Source organism: Phycodurus eques, chromosome 11 (assembly GCF_024500275.1).
Source record: "Phycodurus eques isolate BA_2022a chromosome 11, UOR_Pequ_1.1, whole genome shotgun sequence".
NCBI lineage: Eukaryota > Metazoa > Chordata > Actinopteri > Syngnathiformes > Syngnathidae > Phycodurus > Phycodurus eques.
Window position 1 is genome coordinate 23,622,183 of NC_084535.1, and position 22,036 is coordinate 23,644,218.

At 42.4% G+C, this 22,036-nt stretch overlaps 1 protein-coding gene across 2 annotated transcripts in view; it reads left to right on the top strand.

The window, feature by feature from the left end:
* bcl11aa (BCL11 transcription factor A a) overlaps window positions 1–7,328 on the top strand; it is a 49,176-nt gene extending 41,848 nt beyond the window's left edge. For both annotated transcript variants that reach the window (XM_061690652.1, XM_061690653.1), the window contains exon 3: window positions 1,743–7,328. In XM_061690652.1, the coding sequence (XP_061546636.1) occupies window positions 1,743–3,970 (2,228 nt within the window). In that variant the 3' untranslated portion in view covers window positions 3,971–7,328. The remainder of the gene's footprint in view (window positions 1–1,742) is intronic.
* The last annotated feature ends 14,708 nt before the right edge of the window (window positions 7,329–22,036 follow it).

Here is a 22,036-nt window from a genome sequence, read left to right on the forward strand (position 1 = left end):
TGTGGCCGGTTTTTTAATTTTTTTTAAAAAAAAATTTGCCGTGGGGATCACTTATGTTGCAGAAAAACAGTAAATCTTCTATTGAGAACCAATGCATCTAATATGCAGGAGTCTTTCATACCACCACATCATCCAAACCTTGGCTCAGAAAAATAGAACAGACTAAATTAATAAATGGACTGACCAGTTAATCAGGAGGAAAAATTAATGATTGAATAAAATTAACCATCCCCAGTCTTGATAATGCAAATGATATTCAGAGGTTAAATCTGATGCAGGTGGCCACATTAGTGGTAATTTGTGCCAATTTTAATGATCCATAATTTAGCAGCCCCTGTTCTGGCCATGTGGGACAACTGTGTGTTGGAAAGGAGATGCATTTCACTGAAACAAAAAGACAGAATGTGCTGTTCTGCACACATAAATTAACACTTATTTTTAAAATTGCACACCGTAATTGTTGTGTACAATGGTCATAGATGTAAAAAGTAATATAAGCTTTCATGGCATTTAGGAATAATGTAAAGTATATTTCATCGAATTAGATCCTTATTTTAAATTATGATCAGAATTCTGACTCCTTCTCAGCTAAGAAGAAGCTAATTTTGTATATTGTCTCATGGCATGTTATTTAAATGATCCAAAAGGCAGTGACTGGGGTTGTTTGTTGTCGAAATTTGTAATCAAATTGATAGCTGTGTGGCTCCCTGCTGAGATTCCCAATTAGATTATAAATGCATTATAGGTGGCAACAAAGTTCAAGAAATTAGAATATTACATAAGAAACAAAGTGATTTTCAATACAGTAATTAGATTGGAATTGGCTTTCTGAATATATTAATCTGTAGAATGAGTCTCAGTTTTTGTACTGAAGTACTGAAATACATGAATTGTACGATTGAATTTATGTAGATGCACCTGTATACTGTAAACATGTTCACATAGTAATGATTTAATTAACTCTGAATGGAAAAATACATCAGATAATATAGAGGAGGGGGGGGGGGTAACGTAGTGTTGCTGTAGCATGCAAGATTCATATTTATGTCAGTCTGAAATTGATACTACCAGTTCACCATATAATTCATATTATTGTTTGAGATCTGAAATATCTAATTTCAATGGCAACTTGCACATTCTTTAGCATTTAATTAGTATCATGACTAACGTTACCTTTTTTTCTTGTGGTTTGTGTCATCTTATTGTTGTTTAAATTTATGAGTGTTTGTCAGCAAGGCTCAGTTTTGATGGATCAATGAGAAGGGAAAATGGTACTCCACTAGGATAGCGCTTCCTTTGTTCTGCTGCTGGACAAACATTTGGTGCAAAGGGAAACATTTTGTTCCAGAAAAGTCTGAGAGAAGAACAACATACACTGAAATAAACATGCACACCATATTCTCACATGTAACTCATGTGGGGGATGACCTCAATAAGAGGTACTGTTGTATTTGCAAAGTCTGCAACACCATGTGCCAACTGCTCTTAATAGCCGTAACATTTAGGCCTAAGGTTCCACAAAGTGATTGGTTTAGCGAAATCTTAGTGATTCATGCCTATTATTCTTGACAAAATAATAATAGTCTATATACAGGGAGAGCTATGATGGTGATAGATGAACAGAACTGAAGCTTTAATATATTTTGGTTTTCTCTACGGAGTCTGTAAAAGTAAATATATTTTCATTGAACTCATTACTCTTAAGGTCTCCTCTAAGACATTGTTTTTCTATGTCACCACAGGAAAAGAAGAACCGACAACCTACACGTGCACTACATGTAAGCAGTCATATGGCAGTGCCTGGTTCCTGCTGCAGCACGCCCAAAACTCCCACGGTTTCCGTATCTACCTGGAGAGTGAACATGGCAGTCCTCTCACCCCGCGAATGGGTGGGCCTTCCTCCCTGGGTGGGGGTGCAGATTGCCCTTCTCATCCTCCCCTTCATGGCCTCCATCTGCCCCCTGATGCAAGCCCTTTCAATCTCCTCCGGATCCCAGGCTCAGGCTCAGGGGGAAGGGACAGTGTGGGAGCAGGAAGTACACTTGGGATTGGCGGTGGGCTCCATCATCAGCGTTTTCCTCCCACACCACCTATCTTCAGCCCACCTCCAAGGAACCACCTGGACCACCACCACCTGAGCCCAGAGGAACTGGCGCTGGCAGCCCACCACCCGAGTGCCTTTGACAGGGTGCTGCGCCTCAATCCTCCTCTTCCCATGGAGCCCCCTCCAACAATGGACTTCTCACGGCGACTACGGGAGCTGGCGGGGAACACCTCAGGGTCCACTCCCCCTCTATCCCCCAGCCGGCCTGGTCCCATGCAGCGCTTACTCCAGCCATTCCAGACAACTGTGGGAAGCATAGGCACAGGAGGTGGAGGTGGCAACAAAACACCATACCTTGCAACCCCACCGCCTCTGCCAGGCTCCATGCAGTCACCTGTGGGCTCTCAGACCAATCCTACCACTCCTCTAACCTCGACAGGGGCAACACCGTCGTCCAACACTCCGTTGAAATCAAAATGTTGTGAGTTCTGTGGAAAAGCGTTCAAGTTTCAGAGTAATCTAATAGTGCACCGGCGCAGCCACACAGGAGAAAAGCCGTACAAATGCCATTTGTGTGACCATGCCTGCACACAGGCAAGTAAGTTGAAGCGCCACATGAAAACTCACATGCACAAATCCTCCTCGCCAAACACAGGCAAGTCAGAAGATGGACTTTCAACTGCCTCCTCTCCAGAGCCTGGCACCAGTGAACACATGGGCAGTGCAAGCAATGCCCTTAAGTCAGTGGTGGCCAAGCTGAAATGTGAAAACAACAGAATGCTACGTGAGAATGGAGAGGAAGAGGAGGAAGAAGAAGAAGAGGAGGAAGAGGAGGAGGAAGAAGAGGAGGAAGAAGAAGAAGAAGGAGAGGAGGAGGAAGTTCAGAATGGAGAGAGGGCAGCTAGACGAAACAACAGCTACCACTTTGGCTTGAACCTTGAAGCTGTACGTCCGCATGAAAACAATGGAGGTATTGGAACACGACTGGGAGGAATGACTGATGAGGGGTCCATTCCACGGTCACTCCCTGAGGTAATGCAGGGACTGGGTCTCGCCGCGAGCATGCAGCATTTCAGCGAAGCGTTCAATGCACACAAAAGGAACGCAATTGCCCAGGAGAACCACCTCCACCACCACCTTAACAGGGGGCATCCACAAAATCGGGAGATGTGCGATTCTAACTCAGTGCCGGAAACAAATCGTGGCGAGGAGGGCTCCCTCTCAACCGTCAACGGACGCGGAGCATCTCCTAATGAATCTGCCTCTGTCTGCCTTTCTAAAAAACTGCTTTTGGGTAGCCCAAGTCCACTTAGTCCTTTTTCCAAACGTATCAAGCTGGAAAAAGAATTTGACCTGCCCACTCCCACAATCCCGAACACAGAGAACGTCTACTCGCAGTGGCTTGCTGGCTATGCTGCTTCTCGACAGCTCAAGGATCCTTTTCTGAACTTTGGAGATTCCAGACAATCGCCCTTTGCCTCTTCGTCCGAGCATTCCTCAGAGAACGGCAGTCTGCGGTTCTCAACCCCTCCGGGGGAACTCGATGGCGGGATGTCAGGTCGCAGTGGTACAGGAAGTGGGGGCAGCACACCTCATCTCGGGGGTCCTGGGCGGCCCAGCTCCAAGGATGGTCGAAGGAGTGACACTTGTGAGTACTGTGGCAAGATATTTAAAAACTGTAGTAATCTGACTGTGCACCGGCGCAGCCATACAGGGGAGAGGCCATACAAGTGTGAGCTGTGCAATTACGCTTGTGCCCAGAGCTCCAAACTTACTCGTCACATGAAGACCCACGGTCAGGTGGGCAAGGATGTGTACAAGTGTGAAATCTGTAAGATGCCCTTCAGTGTGTATAGCACCTTGGAGAAACACATGAAAAAATGGCACAGTGACCGTCCATTGAGTACCGAAATAAAGTCAGAGTAGAAGGCTGAACAATGGGACCTTTTCCCTGCAGCTGTCTGCCATTAACTCCCTGTTTATTCCTAGACTCTTGCAGTTTTTGCCCCAAACCCAAAACTCCACTTTCACCAGGCTGGTGGAAAGTTAAGACCATGTGCTCCACACCAGCACACCCCGTGTTCATTATCCATTGAATGCATGATCTGTATCGGGGCAATACTCTTGCATTGAGGCAAAACTTTGAGCCTTTTTCTTGTGCAATAAATTACATGTTGTGTACTATTTTATTTTTTTAGTTTTACGCTTTCATTTCTAAGAGTTTGTCAGCATGCATAGTACGTTTTTGTTAATCAAAAATAACAAAAAAAAAACTAATGAAAAAAGAAAAGAACTTGTCCCCGGTTGGTTACTTGTTTAGTAAATGTGTTGCTGTTTTTCTCTTGTTATGTTTTTTTTCTTTTTATTCTTCAAAAAGAGAAAAGACAAGAAAGATACAGTATACCCATGCTGCATATACCCTGTAAAACATATCATGTACAGTTTTGTGTTGTTACATGGAAAATGACCCTCTTCTGGAACCCCTGGAAATGCACTTATCCGGATCTTTCTAAAAGATGCCATGTTCACACAGGGTTAAAATTAAGTATTGCATTGGTTCGATAATTAAAATAAATATTAATGACAGTCAAATTTCAACAACGCAAGGGTGTGCAAAGACTTCAAATCGTACTATCATTTGGTAGAGTGAGAAAGAGTGCCTTTGATATTTTAAGACTACATTGGCCATAATCTTATCTGGAATAAGTTTGGGGGCCACACTAGGCTGTTGAAACCACCAAGAAAAGGTCCTTGCATCAAGCACCTGCCTGCCCCAGTGGAGTGTGACACCTCGCAATCAAAGATTCAGTCTCTAGTTAATGACCATTTACCTACCTAATACATGTTCAGTGGGCTTATCTTCAGTATGTGGCTTTCACAAGGAGCATGGTACGACCAGGATTGTGGATATCTGAATATGTGTCGTTCTGTTTCTGATAAGGAGCTACTTTTGAGGAAAAAAACGGTAATCTGTAGTGTACAATCCTGAAGTTGAGGAGATACCAGTGATATTTTTCTGAGTTAGCACAAACCTGCTACGCTGCTTTCATTTGTGGTGTGTGAAACGGCACATTAAGTAATACATAACCTCTAAAAGAGACTTGAGAGCATTGAAATACCTTGAAGCTAGACAGAAAGAAAGTTACAACAAACTTGAAAATCCATACGTGTGATGGGGACTAGAGGCAATTACTTCTTCATTTCTTCAAAACAGCGTCTGTCACAATGATCTCCAGCAAAATAAATTGGAAAAAAAAAAGAAATCCATCAATACGCAGTGGCTCTTAAAAAGAGTGAAATGTGATTTTAATCAGTATGCATAGGCTAAAGGAGAGCACATACTTTGTTGCTTTGAACCCCAAGAGGAGAGCTCTTTATAAGCTGGTTTGAGTCAAGCACTTGTCATTCAACCTGGACGTACCATCAGCGCTCTTGCATTGTACCACACATTTGCAATGGTGGACAGGCTGGAGTCTAAATGCTACATTGTCTATTAAAAGACATGAAGTGCACTGTTTCAAATTCCAAGATAAGGTTTACACTGAAGGGGTAAAAGGGTCCCACTGGTTCACCAGTTGCCATTTTACTTTTGACCATTTGTCAATGTGATGCCTCGAAAATCCCAGGTGTCTACTGGGTCAAGAAAAATCACTCTTTCAACAAGGTCTGTACATTAAATGTACAGCGCTCAGAGATCGTTTCAAAAAGGACTCTAGGTCCACTGGCAGCTGTAGTCCTTAATGTTGACTTTTGTGAAGAGCTGCATTGTTTCATTCTTGCCATCTATGTCTTGGATAATCGATTGAATTTGTCGGCTAGACGATAAACACTCAAATGTTGTTGTTCACATTTTTGTATAAATGTTCCTGTAATTATAGGTATGGAAATAAAACATTTTTTTCGGAAATGACACTTCACTGTCTTTTAGGGGAAACTGTTAAGTTTGTTGTCGTTTCTCTTTCCCTCAGCGTCTTGGTGATGTTCAAGACACCGATCACAGTATATATGAAATGATGAAATAGAAAAGAAAAAGCAAACAAAAAAATCTGTGATGGTTTTGTATTTTATTTTTCCTTGGCTCTTCACAGCTCTTCAGGTTGAAATACAATTTGCATTTGGGAAATGATTAAGATTATATATGAGTATATAAAGAACTTAAAATATAGGAAAATGCACATACATGTCAATTCCTATGCTTAAACACATTTATGGTTGATTTTTCTGTATTTCTAGAACTGTATTTGAATTCAATGTTCACTTAGAGTAGGCACTATAGTATTTATATTGAGGCTCGTATTTTTAACTGTTGCTTGTTCTCTCTAAAAGGTACCATACCTTTTCTGGTAGTGGAAAAAATCCCAAGCTGCCACGGTATATTTTTTTAATTTGGCAGGATAATATAGTGCAAATTATTTGTATGTTTAAAGAGATAAAATGAAAAACCTAATACAAAAAAATCAGCGAAAGCGTGTGGCATTGGGAGGCTATAGGTCATATGATGGCCACTGCTCTTTTCCCTGTCCACAGAGGTCGTTGTACATATCTTCTTTGGTTTTTGGTTCCGACCCTCCTTCCATCCTGCTGCCATTCTTGTATGCAGTAATACAAGCTGACATTGGCCTGTTCTATTGTGCGCTTCTGTCTCTCTTACCTACCTGACAACATTCCAACAAAAAGTAGAGAGAGAAAAAAAAAATCATATGCAGTACATGCCGTACAAAAAAAAGTATCAAAATAAATATGTTTAAAAATAATTCAATGTTTTGCTTTTTTTTTCATTGCCAAATACAAAATGGTGCTTTATATTTAGATTGGGTACACTTTCATATGCTAAGCATATTTAACATTGACCTGGGAGATGTGGAGAAGCCTGCTTGAGTTAAGAATTTTTGTAAATGGCAATGCGAATATTTTGTTATCAGCCTTTTCTATTCCTGTTCTGAGAGTTGTTTGTTGTAACTTGAACTTGAACTTTATCTTTTACAATGGGAGTTATTTATTATCACCTATATGCTCTGTTTAAAACAGAGAACATGGGATGGATCCTTGTTTTGATCTAATTTTATTTTATATTTTTGTTAGAGTATAATTTCATTTATTTTGCATTTGTGGCCAATGGTCATTTGACAAATCAAGCTCTTTATTAATTTCAGTTGTATATGGAGTACCTGTTCAGTTGTATTAAGAAAACCACTGTCTGTGTTTTCTGACAGATGTCTGCATAATCCTGTTACCACACCCATTTTGTCCCTTTATCAAAAAACAGTTAATAAAAAAATTCAAGTATATTGGCACTTGTCCATTATATCCACTCTGTTTGTTATCATCTCGAGGCTTTTTTCCGTGGTATGTCCATATCACCCAGCTTCACAGTAAAACACACCACACTATAAATGTTCTCATATTTAATTGTCATATTTCCAATGACTACAGTTGGACATTGAATAGTGTGTATGTATATTTACATACTAAATCAATATAAAGAAAATTATGTGTGCATTTGTGAATTATGGTGATAGAATTTTAGTTATATTATTTGTAAACTGTCTTTTAGACAATGCTTTGTTGTTGTTGTTGGTGGTGGTGGTGGTGGTAGTGGTGGTGGTGTGTGTACATTCATGTTTGCCTGTGTGCATTATATTTGTAAGTACATATGTCCATAGCACTCTAAAGTCCAGTACAATATGCTGCTGATAACACCTATTAATGGTCACGTGCACTGACATTCACTTGACATACTAACAGTATGAGTACACATATAATGGCCTCCTCTCACTGAATGTCCTTAAGCAAATATAATTATGTCCCTCAGTTTGCTCAGTAGTCACAAAGCCTCATAAAGCTGTCAGGATCAATCAGCACCATGTCCTCCAGCCACCGCACCCTTCGGCTCAGCTTACATACTCTTCGGCCTCTTTAACAAAGATGTGAATAGATACTGGATTACTCAGAGAAAACCTTCGACTGAAGATTCCAGAAAATAGTATAGGATGTTGTCAATGACGAAAAATGTATAGCACAGACCTCTGCCAAGGCCATAAGTTCTCAATTTGGATAAACACTAACTTCAACTTCTTTTCCACACTACTCTATTCGTCAAGATTGATGAGGAATCACTGATAATAGAGGCTAATGTAAAAAAACAAAATTTTCCGCGAGGTTAACAAGGGAATCCTAGATCTGGACCTTTATCCGATCATGACAACAGCTTCATAGATTCTGCTTGTGTCTGTGTCCCAATCTTCCACAATTTGGTTGTACACTGTGCAATGGCAATAAAGGTTGTATTTCCACTTCGAATTGTCATAGCCACCTCATGGTCCCCATGACCCAAAACCAAGTTTTCCCCCCTCTATACTTGCATTACGTAAGTATGTGAATGAATATGCCGATGTTCCAAGATACATGTTGACGTTTTAGCTTTGTGAACAGATAGAGGGGTTTATATTGTATGTAAATGGACAGACAGATCCTTCCCTGACAGAAGACATGGATCGAGGTGTGGAAACGGGTGGAAAATTACATGGCTTTGAAACGGGGGTGCAATGACATGACAATGAAACTTGACCTTTACTTGGGTGGTCCCGTATAGCTGGCCAAATAGGTGCAGAAGTAAAGGTCAGTGAGAAATGACTTGAGCTAGGACTCACAGGGATGGGAAAATGTGACAAAAACTGACTAGGACTAGAAAAACGATGAGGGGAGGAACCGTATAAATCAAAATCGGTCTCAGAATCAGAAAGGTTAACCTAAATGGGGCTATCTTTACAATCAGAAAAATCTGAATCAAAACAAATATGTGAAAGGGAAATGTTAGGGCTTGGTGAATAACTAGGACGAGTGGCGGATACTGGTGAAAAGCACAAAGAAGAAGGTGGAGGACCCAATTGCAGGGAACTAAATACAAGCAAACTGATGGGACAACAAGGAACACCTGGACAAGACAGGAAGCTGATAGATTGACACAAGGTAGAGGGACTGACGAAAACAGGTTGAGACAATAACCAAACGGACACACAAGACATGAACAACACGGGACACAGGAAACTTGAGAAAAAGAACAAATAAACTAAATCTCATCAGAACCAAGTCAAGAAAAACACAACCCGTGACTTAACAAGCAGACAGTGGTCAATATTAAAGTTTATAAAAGCAGTAGCGGTTTCAACAAAAAGCATTTCAATAAATGAATACTAAAATAGGACTCTATATTAAAACAAACATACTAATAATGATCAACATCCATCAATAGATTTATTTTATTTTTTTCCCCTGGAGCTTGTCCTCATTCAAGTTGCAAGTGAGCTTGACTTTACTAGACTTACACTTCTAACTTGAGAAAACACCTTGCGGTAAGTTGCAGATGTTTCTATTGTTGTTTTGGCAGTGGATATGGCAACATTAGCCCTGTCCTATGGTGTCGCACACGCACACAGAATCACTAAGTCTGGTCAGGAAACAGCTTCTTCATGAAGTCATTTTAGTGAACAAAGCAAATAATGTTTCTGTAGGGGCCAATGCTTGTGTTGTTGGTTTTGGGGCAGTTAAAAATTGCAATGATGGCAGGTGTGTGTCGACTCCCATATATATATATATATATATATATATATATATATATATATATATTTTTTTTTTTAATTTGATGTTCATGCTCTGATTTAAAAAATGAAATAAAAAATAGAAGTTATTCACTAGTTACTCATAGTAGTTTTTTTCATTGAGTACTTTCTTACTCATGTAAATATTTGGATGACTACTTTTTGCTTTTACTTGAGTCACATTCTAAAGTAACAGTACTCTTACTTGAGTGTAATATTTGGGTACTGTACCCACCTCTGATCACAATCCCATAAAGCTGATGATAAGAGGCGAAATTCTACAGTATATAGTTACCCTTAATGGCAGGAATGGAAGATGTAAAAAAAGGCTTATCCATACCAGTGTGTAGTGATTCAGGTTCAAGTCTGTTTCCCTTGACCACCAACTTTTGCTACTGTCATGTACTTAAACATGTCTCATAATTTGGAAAGGCCTTGTTTTAAGGTCAAATGTGGACCTATGTGCCAAAAGACTTCCTAACCCCCCACCGACCCCCTCTCATTATTGAACTCCACCCCTGGGTCAGTCTGAAGTTCAAATTCATTGTCAGAGTGAAAACAAAAGAAAAATAGATTGAATGAATAGGTCAGTGGGGAGCGTAAGTGAAGGAGTTGCATGTGACTAGTTTTTTTCATGGATTTTCACAAGAAAATTATGAGAATGATAAGCCTCGACTAAATGATTTATTTTCTATTGTAGATTTTATCTCTCTTTTTTTAATTTATTTACCAATTATTTTACTGAAATGTGCCTTGGGTAATTCCATTAAGTCAGACCAAGAATGATGTTGATCCTAAACCAAATTATATTTTATAATGTATCAGTATACTCTATAATCTTGTATTGCCTTTTGCACAATGTAGCTGAATAATGAAAAAAAAACACAAGTTACCCTCCTCCACTGTACAAGATGATCCCGTGTTATATCAGCATCTGTGACTCTATGTTAACCCTGTGAACTCATAACTCAACAAAGGCAGGAGGCTGTACGGGCTGTATCTTGTTTAGATCCGCCAGGGTCATGAAGGGCATCGTTCTGATCTCTGACCCTGAAAAGAGGCCTCGTGGCCGGGCTGGGCGAACGGAAAATCCCTCAGGCCTGAGCTGGATAAAAGGATGTCCAGGAAAGACATAGATTATCTGTTTGTGTGTCTGTGTGTGTGTGTCTGTGTGTCTGTGTCGTGCCTGACTTGTGTTACCAAGTTCAAAAGTCTCCGATACAAGCACAGACCTACTCACAGTGGTCAGGGATGTTAATAACAGCTAGACAGATGAGGGATATGGGTCTATTTTGTTGGAAGAATGAGGAAAAGATACTACAATAGAAGGCACACGACAGAAACTTCAGATGTACCGAAGTGTCTGTTTATGAGCATTTGTGTGTTCATGTGGGAGGGAATGATAGACACATGTGGGCTCTGGGACATTGTGTGTTTTGTTATGTCTGATACCAACGTGTTTCTGTGACCTTCCTGCCTTCAAGCCTTTTACAATAAAGACACATGCAGGCGCAACTCTTTCATCCTCTCATTTCGTCTTCCCCACACCACTTGCTTTGTGCATATTTGTCCATGATAGGGCAAAGGTCAACATGCAGTTGGGAGTTGGGTTTCACATGGCTGAACACCTTTATTGTTCACCACAGGGCAGGGGAAACCTAAGTGTGTATGTGAGATAAAGTATGGGTGTGTTTTGTATGTTGTGTCTTGCTCAACTATTGTGAAAACTTAATGTTTACTATGAATACGGACTTCCAGATTATTATGCACGTAGAATTGAAGATAGATAAAATGTTTTTACATATGTTGATTATCCCATCTATTTAGATCACTTATATACATCTCAGACAGGTTTGATAATTAATTTCCCAGCTGAGCCCAATTTAAAGAAAATTAGTGGACATAGTCCCATGTTGCATGTCACATTTTCTAAATATTTGACTGACTAGTCTTCTGATGAAAAGCGCAGAATGACAATGCCAATGTCTTGCGAAAGGAATAAAAACAGGACATTTTAAGAAAATCATACTGTAAAATAATTTTCATGGGGTTCAGAGCAAATTGTTTTTCTTCCCACGATAAAGGCATATTCAGGAAAGTTTCTGTCAAGAAAATGCATCGTATTAAAAGAGCAGCTGTTAAGAAGCTACTGGTGTCTCTGGAGTCCCAAGAACCACAGTGCAGGAGGCTCCAAAGGCTTGCAGTCCTGCATACAGCTTAAATGCCGCTTAACCCATCTATCTCATTTTTGAACAATTATATTCACTCATGAATGCCTTTGTAATTTGGATGGTCCAGATGGATGGAGTTCTGGTTGGGTGGTGAATGGCCACCATGTCACAAAAAAGGCTGCAACGCAAGCAATAGCTAGAAAAGCACTATATAAGTATAATGCATAATAATAATAATCATTATTATTAATAATAATTATAATAATAATCATTATTATTATTACTATGATTCATTCATTCATCTTCCATTCCGCTTATCCTCACTAGGGTCGCGGGCGTGCTGGAGCCTAGCCCAGCTTCCTCTGGGTGAGAGGCGGGGTACACCCTGAACTGGTTGCCAGCCAATCGCAGGGCACATATAAACAAACAACCATTCGTACACACATTCACACCTACGGGCAAGTTAGAGTCTTCAATAAACCTATCATGCATGTTTTTGGGGTGTGGGAGGAAACCAGAGTACCCGGAGAAAAACCATACAGGCATGGGAAGAACATGCAAACTCCACACAGGCGGGGCCTGGATTTGAACCCCAGTCCTCAGAACTGTGAGGCGGATATGCTAACCAGTCGTCCACCGTGCCGCCATTATTATTATCCATCCATCCATTTTCTGAGATGCTTATTCTCACTGGTAGCGGGAGTGCGGGAGCCTATCTCAGCTATCATCGGGCAGGAGGTGGGGTACACCCTGAACTGGTTGCCAGCCAATCGCAGGGCACACATAAACAAACAACCATTCGCACTCAGATTCACACCTATAGGGCAATTTAGAGTCTTCAATCAACCTACCATGCATGTTTTTGGGATGTGGGAGGAAACCGGAGTGCCCGGTGAAAACCCACGCAGGCACGGGGAGAACATGCAAACTCCACACAGGCGGGGCCGGGGATTGAACCCTGGTTCTTAGAACTGTGACGCAGACGCTCTAACCAGTCGGTCACCGTGTCGCCTACACTGCAATTAGTCGGAAAAAAACATGACAAACCTGCATTTAAACCTACCAGATCCAGGACTCCTCTGCCAGAGTATTAACGTTCAACCATGGTACACCAGCCTTGTACTCGCACGTAAGCCTTATTTGCATTACTCTGATTTCCACGTTCTTCCTCGTCCTCAGTGCTCCTTCTGTGTTCCCCGCCTAGCTGACCGCCTCCACCACACTGCCAAGCCATCCCCCTGCTTACACCACTGCCTTCCGCACGTTCCCTGGCTCGACGACCCGCCATTACGCCTCCTTTTCAATAAACCATTCTCCACAAACTTCTCAGCCTCCATTTGCTTCTGGGTCCTGTTACATTTGTATCGTGACAGAATACTCTGGCCACTTTGGACCCAGCAAACCCGCAGGCGCTCAGACAAGCACTCATCCTCCAAGGCCCCCATATAGGAAGAGATCATGGAATCATTAAACACTCCCTGGCTTCTGGACTCATTTGGCCTTCACCTTCTCCCGTGGGGGCCGGCTTTTTCTTCGTTGAAAAAAAAGACACCCCTATCCGCCCCTGCATCCACTACTGAGGACTCAATGAACTCACGGTAAAAAACAAGTCTCCACTACCCCTTATTGGCCCTTCATTTGAACCACTCTGTGACGCAATGCCTATCATCTCATCCGTATCAGAGAGCAGGACGAATGGAAAACGGCTTTCAATACCTCCCTCGGACACTTTGAATACTAGGTCATGCCGTTTGGATTAATCAATGCCCCGCTGTCTTCCAAACTTTCATTAATGATGTCCTCCGCGACATGGTGAACCGGTTTGTTTTCGTCTACTTAGACGACATTCTCATTTTCTCCCACTCCCCTGAAGAGCACCGTAGTCATGACTGCCAAGTCCTCTGGCGCCTCCTTTAGAACCGCCTTTAAGTCAAACCGAAAAAATGTGAATTCCACCTCTCCTCCGTAGACTTCCTGGACTATATCATTGCCAAAGGTCAATTACAACCAGACCCAGCCAAGATCCAAGCAGTCGTCAGCTGGCCCACTCCCACCACCCGCAAAGAACTACAACGCTTCCTGGGATTCGCCAACTATTATCGCCGCTTCATCTGCAATTACAGTCAAGTTGCGACTCCTCTCACCAGCCTAACCTCCACCAGCTTCCCTTTCCAGTGGACCCAGGTCACATCCCAAGCCTTCGACCAGCTAAAGACCATGTGCACCATTGCTCCCATCCTACGCCACCCAGACTCCTTTTTCTCCCATCGTCTGTCCTCTACCAAAGGAAATTACGATGTTGGCAACCGAGAGCTGCTGGCTATCATCTGGGTGTTGGAGGAGTGGAGGCATTGGCTGGAGGGGACTGAGTCTCCATTTGTCATTTGGACCGATCATAAAAACCTTGCATACCTCCGTTCCGCCAAAAGTTTCAATCCCCGACAAGCTCACTGGGCACTCTTCTTGAGTCGGTTTAACTTCATACTCTCCTCCCACCCTGGTTCCCGTAACAGCAAAGCTGGTGCCCTTTCCCGCATGCACTCACCCCTCTCCAGCCCCACAGAACATGAGACCATCCTCTCCTCCTCCTGCTTCATTGGGGCAGCCACTTGGGAGATCGAACAGATCGTGAAAGATGCTCAAGAAACCCAATTGGACCCGAGTCCAATTGGGTTTGGCACGATCGGAAGTCCTACAGTGGGCGCATAATTCTGAAATCACCTGTCACCCGATATCACCCGAACTATCCAATTTGTACAACAACAACACTTCCGGTTGTCCAGCCTGGTAAAAGACACCCGGGAATTCGTCCAAGCCTGCTCCGTCTGTGCCCCAAGAAAGACCTCACATCTGCCCCCAGCTGGTCTGCTGTGCCCCTTACCTATCCCAAGCTTCCCTCGGTCCCACATCGCCTTGAACTTGGTTACTGGCCTACCTCCCTCTGAAGGTAACTCTATCATCCTTACTATCATTGATCAATTCTCCAAATACGTCCATTACATATCCCTCCCCTAAGCTAACTTCTGCCTTTGAAACCGCTAACCTCCTTGTCCATCATGTCTTCAAACTCCACGGAATCCCCATCAACATCGTCTTGGACCGAGGTCCTCAGTTCTCCTCCCTAGTTTGGAAGGAGTTTTGTAAAGCGGTGGGCGCAGCAGCCAACCTGTCTTCCGGATACCATCCTCAGTCCAACAGCCAGACGTTCAACCGTTGTACACCGGCCTTGAACTTACACGTAAGATACGCCTTTTTCAAATTGTTCTGATCTCCATGTTCTTCCTCGTCCACATTGCTCCAACCCTAACCCTAATCCCGCCTTGCTGACCTCCTCCACCACGGCATCCATGTGCTTACGCCACTGCCTCCCGCACGTTCCCCGGCTCGACGGCCCGACATTACACCTCAGAGGTCCAATCCCAAATTCCTTTTCAATAAACCATTCTCCACAAAACTCTCAGCCTCCGCTTGCTTCTGGGTCCAGTTACAATGGATACATTTGTATTGTGACACCTTTATGTTGAACTATCAACAAAGAGACGTGATAATTCTTGTCACTTTTTAAAATACAACTGACATTTTTAAAGGAGGAAAATGCAGAGTTTTCAAAACGATGAAAAATGCGTCTTTTTCAAGTTGGGTAGGTCACATTTGTTCATATGCACTGTGGGTGTGCACTGCTTAAGATAACTAGCTTAATAACACTTCTTCAGTGGTACGGTGGACGACTGGTTAGCACATCTGCCTCACAGTTCTGAAGACCCGGATTCAAATCCGGCCTCGCCTATGTGGAGTTTGCATGTTCTCCCCGTGCCTGTGTGGGTATTCTCCGGGTACTCCGGTTTCTTCCCTACATCCCAAAAACATGCATGGTAGGTTAATTGAAGATGTTAAATTGCCCATAGGTGTGAATGTGAGTGTGAATGGTTGTTTGTTTATATGTGCCCTGCAATTGGCTGACGACCAGTTCAGGGTGTACCGCGCCTCTCCCCAGAGTAAGCTGGGATAGGCTCTAGCACGCCTGCGACCCCAGTGAGGATAAGTGGTACGGAAGATGAATGAATGAACACTTCTTCATCGACGTCTACATTTACTGTTACTGCTTACACTGCTGAGAAAGAAGGTCAGGTGAAATCATCTGTCCCAGTTGGTTCAAGTACCTATATATGAGGGTTGCCATTTTAATAAAGTGTATTTATGACTTACATCACCGAGAACTTGAGGTGGCTTGTTCATTTCAGGTTTGCACAATACAGGTATTCATTTTGTAACAGCTCAATTGTTACAAGAACAATCTTCTCTCTCACACGCACACACAACATCAGCCTTTATCCATACCATCTGCATACTTTCACTTACGAAACATCAATTGCCTCCGTCCATCCTTCACCCCCTAGACTGCTGCTGTCCTTGTTCTTAGACTTGTCACTTCTTGCCTGGATTATTTCAGATCTCTCCTGTGTGGTCTATACCGCAAGTCACTACAAAAACTACACCTTCTTCAGAACTGTGCTGCCAGTATTATCACAACAACCCCCTCCACTCACCACAGCACTCCAGCCCTGCAACAACTTCACTAGCTCTCTGTCCAATACCACATCCAATATAAAATAATCTACTCACCTGCACCTTCAAGGCCATCAATAACCTCACCTCAGGCCCCACCTCCTTCATGTTGCCATACCCTCATCCCACTCTCTGAGATCTTCATCCTCCATCCACCTCACCATCCCTTCTGCCCATCTATCCACCTTGGGCGACAGAGCCTTCAGCTGCTCTGCCCGCCGTCTTTGTAACGCACTATAACCTGACTTCCGAAACACAGACTCATTCACCCTGTTCAAATCCAAATCGCCTCTCAATAAAATTAATTATGAATTATTGAATCATTGAATTACTGAATTATTATTATTAGTAGTAGTATTATTAACCGATCAACAATTGTGTCTACTGCAGCAGAGTGGAGAAGACAGGAAAAGATAACACCTTTGTGTTGGTTAAACCCCCAATGCTGAGGTTTGTTGAGCTTTCACGAACTAGTGGTTGTATTATATTCAGAAGAAGCCTGCTGCTTCTTTGCTAGTTTTTGCGCACTTTCACATAATGTCAAAAAACCTTTTTTGTATAAATTATTGCAGTACAGACAAAAACATATGCATTCATTTTTATGTTTGAGCACTGATGTCATCGATTGTCTTCCATGGAGACTTAACAGACAATTTCATGTCCACTGTTCCCAGGGTAGACAAATATTTACATATTGTCCCTTAAAAAAAATCTGAATTTTCTTTCATGTAAAACTCATTTGATTGTGCTGCTCTGCTTAATGCTGTGGCCTTACAGCACAGTAAAACAAAAAATGTGCATGTTTTACTTGTCTACAAATACAGATACAGACGCATGCATGCACGCATGCACACCTGTTATCAACTACACCCAAATGCAAGACGAGTGTTGAGAACCCTCTGGAAGGCTTCTTGTTTCGATAAGCACACACATACTCAGGTGCATCAAAGGAGAACTGATACGGCACACTGTGTAGCTCAACCACACAAAATAAGGGTCAGACAAGTGTGCCTGTCACTCCAAGACAGGTTTGTGTGTCACACAGACTCTGAGCCCCTCCTGATGACTAAGCTTCTCACCCTGTCTCCTAAGGAAAGCCCTGCATAAGAAACTAATTTGGCCGCGTCATCACAAAATTTTTTTGTTCACTATCCACAGCTGAGGCCCACAGGTGAGGGTAGGAGCGTAGATCGACTATTAAAAAAAGAGCTTCACCTTTCGGTGAAGTCCACATCACTGCAGATGCTGCACCAATCCATCTGTTGATCTCCTCTGGCTGAGGCCCAAGGTCTCAGACTTGGAAGGGCTGATTCTCCCAGATTCACACAAAGCTGCGAACCATCCAGCAATAGTTGGAGATTACATCTTGATGAAATCAGATAATCTGCAAATAAAAGCAGTGACGCAATGCAGAGGTCACGAAAACAAACCCCCATTAATGCCTTAGCTATGCCTAAAAATTCTGTCCATAAATGTATTGAACAGTGAGAGCAGCTTTGACGGATTCCAACCCTCACCGAAAATGAATGTTACTTATTGCCGGCAATGTGGACCAAACTCTAAAACCAGTTGTACAGGGACTGGCGCGCTATTGTCTGTTTGGTAGACAAAAACCTAGGTGTGATTGGTTAATGTATTGAATTGCACATCTGTTTACGTGAGCAATAGACGTTGCACCTGTTTTTGCACAGGCATACCTTAGTAAATGAGGCTCTGACTTGTTTGCTGGCAATTGGTCCTACAGTACAGTATGTTGGTACAAGTGGTGTGAGTACATTAACAAACTTCTGGTTTTATGTTTACCCTTTTTAAAATGATCGCATAGGTTGCTGGTACCCCTCTACCCACCCTTGAGGACTTGCACGCTGCCAGAACTAAGACAAGAGCGTGCAAAATCCTCTTCCAGCTCCTTCCCTCAGGTAGGCGCTACCGATCAATGCAAAATAGAACTAGCAGACATTCCAACAACATATTCCCTCTTGCAATCAACTTCTTAAACAGCTAACCTACAATTCCATTGCAACATGGTGCCATTTTGTTTTTGTCTTGAGTTTATTGTCACATTTCTGTCAGGCCAATTATACATACTCGTGCACTCACTGTAATAGTCTCGCCACGCTGCAGTATTTGCATATCTGTTGTTGACCAATACTGGCCACTCATGCCAAACTAGCATCTGCCCCACTTGCACACTGACTGAGGAGTATCTGCAACGTTTGCACAATCAACATTGTCCCAGATTATCGCGCTACTAGTCATTTTAAACTGCATACACTCCTTGAAGTCTCGGCACCCTTTGCACAATGGTCATTGCACCGAACTATTGCTATATTAGTCATTCAAACTGTTCTCATTGCTAGAGAACAATTGTCAAAACAAAAAAACTAAAAAATTGTACTGGCATTACCAGATAACTAGCAACTCTTTATTGCTCAATGACTGTTTTTCTCAATGTCTTTATGTCTCAAAAGTCTCTCTGTTGTCGTACTAGAGCGGCTCCAACTACCGGTGACAAATTCCTTTTTTTTTTTTATGGACATACTTGGAAAATAAAGATGATTCTGATTCTCTGATTCTGATTCTGATCTATTGACCCACATAAGGAACTGTTAAAGTGTTTTTATAGTGTAAATGGAATGATGCCTGTAAGTGTAACAGCAGGGGAGCCATCATAGTGCACAGTCCTGTAATGTGCAGAAGACACAAAGGAGGGACTTTGCATTAATATTTGAAATAATGAATCCGTGTGGTCATTAGGTTGGTCTCCTCAGCTTCCACAGCAATACATTAAGCCAAGACAAGCGCCATGTATTTTACATGGTCCTGTCAACAGAAAATGGATCCTGTGGCATAATTATGTCCTGCTTCGGTGGTAAAAAAAAAAAAAAAAATTACATTTTATATATATATCCATCCATTTTCTGAGCCGCTTCTCCTCACTAGGGTCACGGGCGTGCTGGAGCGTATCCCAGCTGTCATCGGGCAGGAGGCGGGGTACACCCTGAACTGGTTGCCAGCCAATCGCAGGGCACATACAAACAAGAAACCATTCACACTCACAGTCACACCTACGGGCAATTTAGAGTCTCCAATCAATGCATGTTTTTGGGATGTGGGAGGAAACCGAAGTGCCCGGAGAAAACCCACGCAGGCACAGGGAGAACATGCAAACTCCACACAGGCGGGGCCGGGGATTGAACCCGGGTCCTCAGAACAGTGAGGCTGACGCTCTAACCAGTCGTCCACTGTGCGCTACATATATATATATATATATATATATATATATATATATATATATATATATATATAGTAGACAATATATATATATATATATATATATATATATATATATATATATATATATATATATATACAGAGAGAGAGAGAGAGAGAGAGAGAGAGAGATGAGTGCATATTTCGTTTCAGACGCCAGACTTTAGTCTAACCCCAGTCACACTGGTGACCTGATTTAGCTTCTACAGTTAAATCCTCAGATAACAGGTTAACAGTCTGGGTGTGTGCATTCTTGTATGGTACACAAGCTTGGTTTATATTGTGCTCTTTAACCCCCAGATATTGATGTGCCCAAGACACAAACAGTGTCCCTAACTCATGTAATACCACAGTGGTGGTCTGTGTGCAAATCTGCTATGTGGTCATGATGTACTGTCGATCGTCATATGGGGCATAGGCGTCAGCCAATTATCAATAAGATGATCTCGAAGTTCAGCACATAATGGTTTGACTGAAAGAAAGGTTCGACTGCTCACCTCTAAATGCAGTACATTTGTTCTATGGGTGGAGATAATTGTTTATATGGGAAATGGTAGACAAATTTAAAGGACGTCGTAGAGACCTGCCAAGTGGTGATTTTTAGTTGCCCTCATTTAACTTGATACAAATCAAACCAGAGTAAATGGGGCACAAAAACACTTTCTAACCAAAAACACTAGTAAATATAGAGGACATAAAAGTGGAATCGCCTCCCGCCCGAAGATTGCTGGGATAGGCTCCAGCAGCCCGCGACCCTAGTGAGGATAAGCGGTAAAGAAAATGGATGGATGGATAAAAGATCAATTCCTAAGTCCCTAAGTGTAACGAACAACCAAATTTAGTTTGATTGACTGAATATTCCCCTAATTTTCACATTCCTCCCTGAACTTGGCTGGTTTTCAAAAAAAGGCTTTGCTAATGTAATTGCTGGTGTCATGGGTCTTCACTGAGCTTCTTTTTGAAGGGAAAATTAGATCTGATAGTTGTAGACACATTCTGTGTTAAAGTCCCATAGTTAGACAGACAGACAGATCTGCCCGAATCACTGAATGAGTGGCGGCCTGCCAAAGCCAATAAGAGGCAACAGTGGGAGGTAGGGGGAGGGGAGACACTTATGTTTTATTCATGATTATTCACATAATCCCCAGACGGAGGAGGGTGATATGTGTCAGTAATTTAAGGTAAAAACATGCCAGCTAACAATGCGCACCCTGAAACTACATTGTATAGTTTACAAAGACACAAGAAGATACAATCACAGAAAATGCAGTGTGCCTATTCTGTATTGTAATGAGCCAATTATCATTCTTGGAGTTGTGTGTATTTAGCTTTTTGGATTACAAACCTAATTTTTGTCCTGCTAAATGTGGAGGTGTAGGTGAGCTAAACATAAAGCCCCAGAGCAAGAAGGTACTTTATGCAAGTCAAGACTCTTTATACTGTATGTCTTAAGGAAATATACATTGTTGACAGCAAATCACAGTGTAACAGATCAAGATCTACACATGTTGAGCTATGATTGCAGGTGAAAGCTAGTGCGGTAGTAGACTGACACTCACAGACTTTGCCAAGGAATGATGAAAAAAGCAAAATTTTTGTTTTGCTGCCCTAAAAATTTTAAAATTATCCATCCACTCATTTTCTACCACTTATCAGTGAGTCAAGTCACGGGGGCAACAATGTAAGCAGAGAAGCCCAGACTTTACTCTCCCCAGTCACTTCCTCCAGCTCTTTCAGGAGGATCCAGAGATGTTGTCGGGTCAGCCAAGAGACAGTCTTTCCAGTGTGTCCTAGTTTTTCCCAGGGTTCTACTCCTAGTGGGACATGCCTGGAACACTGTCAAAAGGTAGACCTCCAGGAGGCATCATAAGCACTTGCCCGAGCCACCTCATAAGGCTCTTCTCGATGTGGAGTAGCACCAATTCTACTCTTAGGCAGAGCTTGGACACGCTATGGAGGAGACTCATTTCAGCCAATTGTACCCACGAGTCTGTTATTTTGGTCACGAACAACAGCTTGTGACCATAGATGAGGGTGGGGACATAGATCGACCAATAAATTGAGAGCTTAGCTGAGCTCAATTTATTGAGCTCAGCTCCTTCTTCACCACAGCAAATCAATGCAGATGCTGCACCAATCTACCCAGCAGACTCTCGTCTCCAGCAAATAGACATTTCCAGGGAGGCTGAGTAGTGTAGGTCAAACACACCTTATTTAAAAAGGGGAACAACCAATTTGCCAATCTAGAGGCACTCTCCCCGATGTCCAAATGATGTTGGAGAGGAGTATAAACCAGGACAGCCCCACAACATCCAGAGCTTTTAGGAATTCCAGGCACACCTCATCAACCCCCAGGGCCCTGGCTCCGAGGAGATTTTCAAACA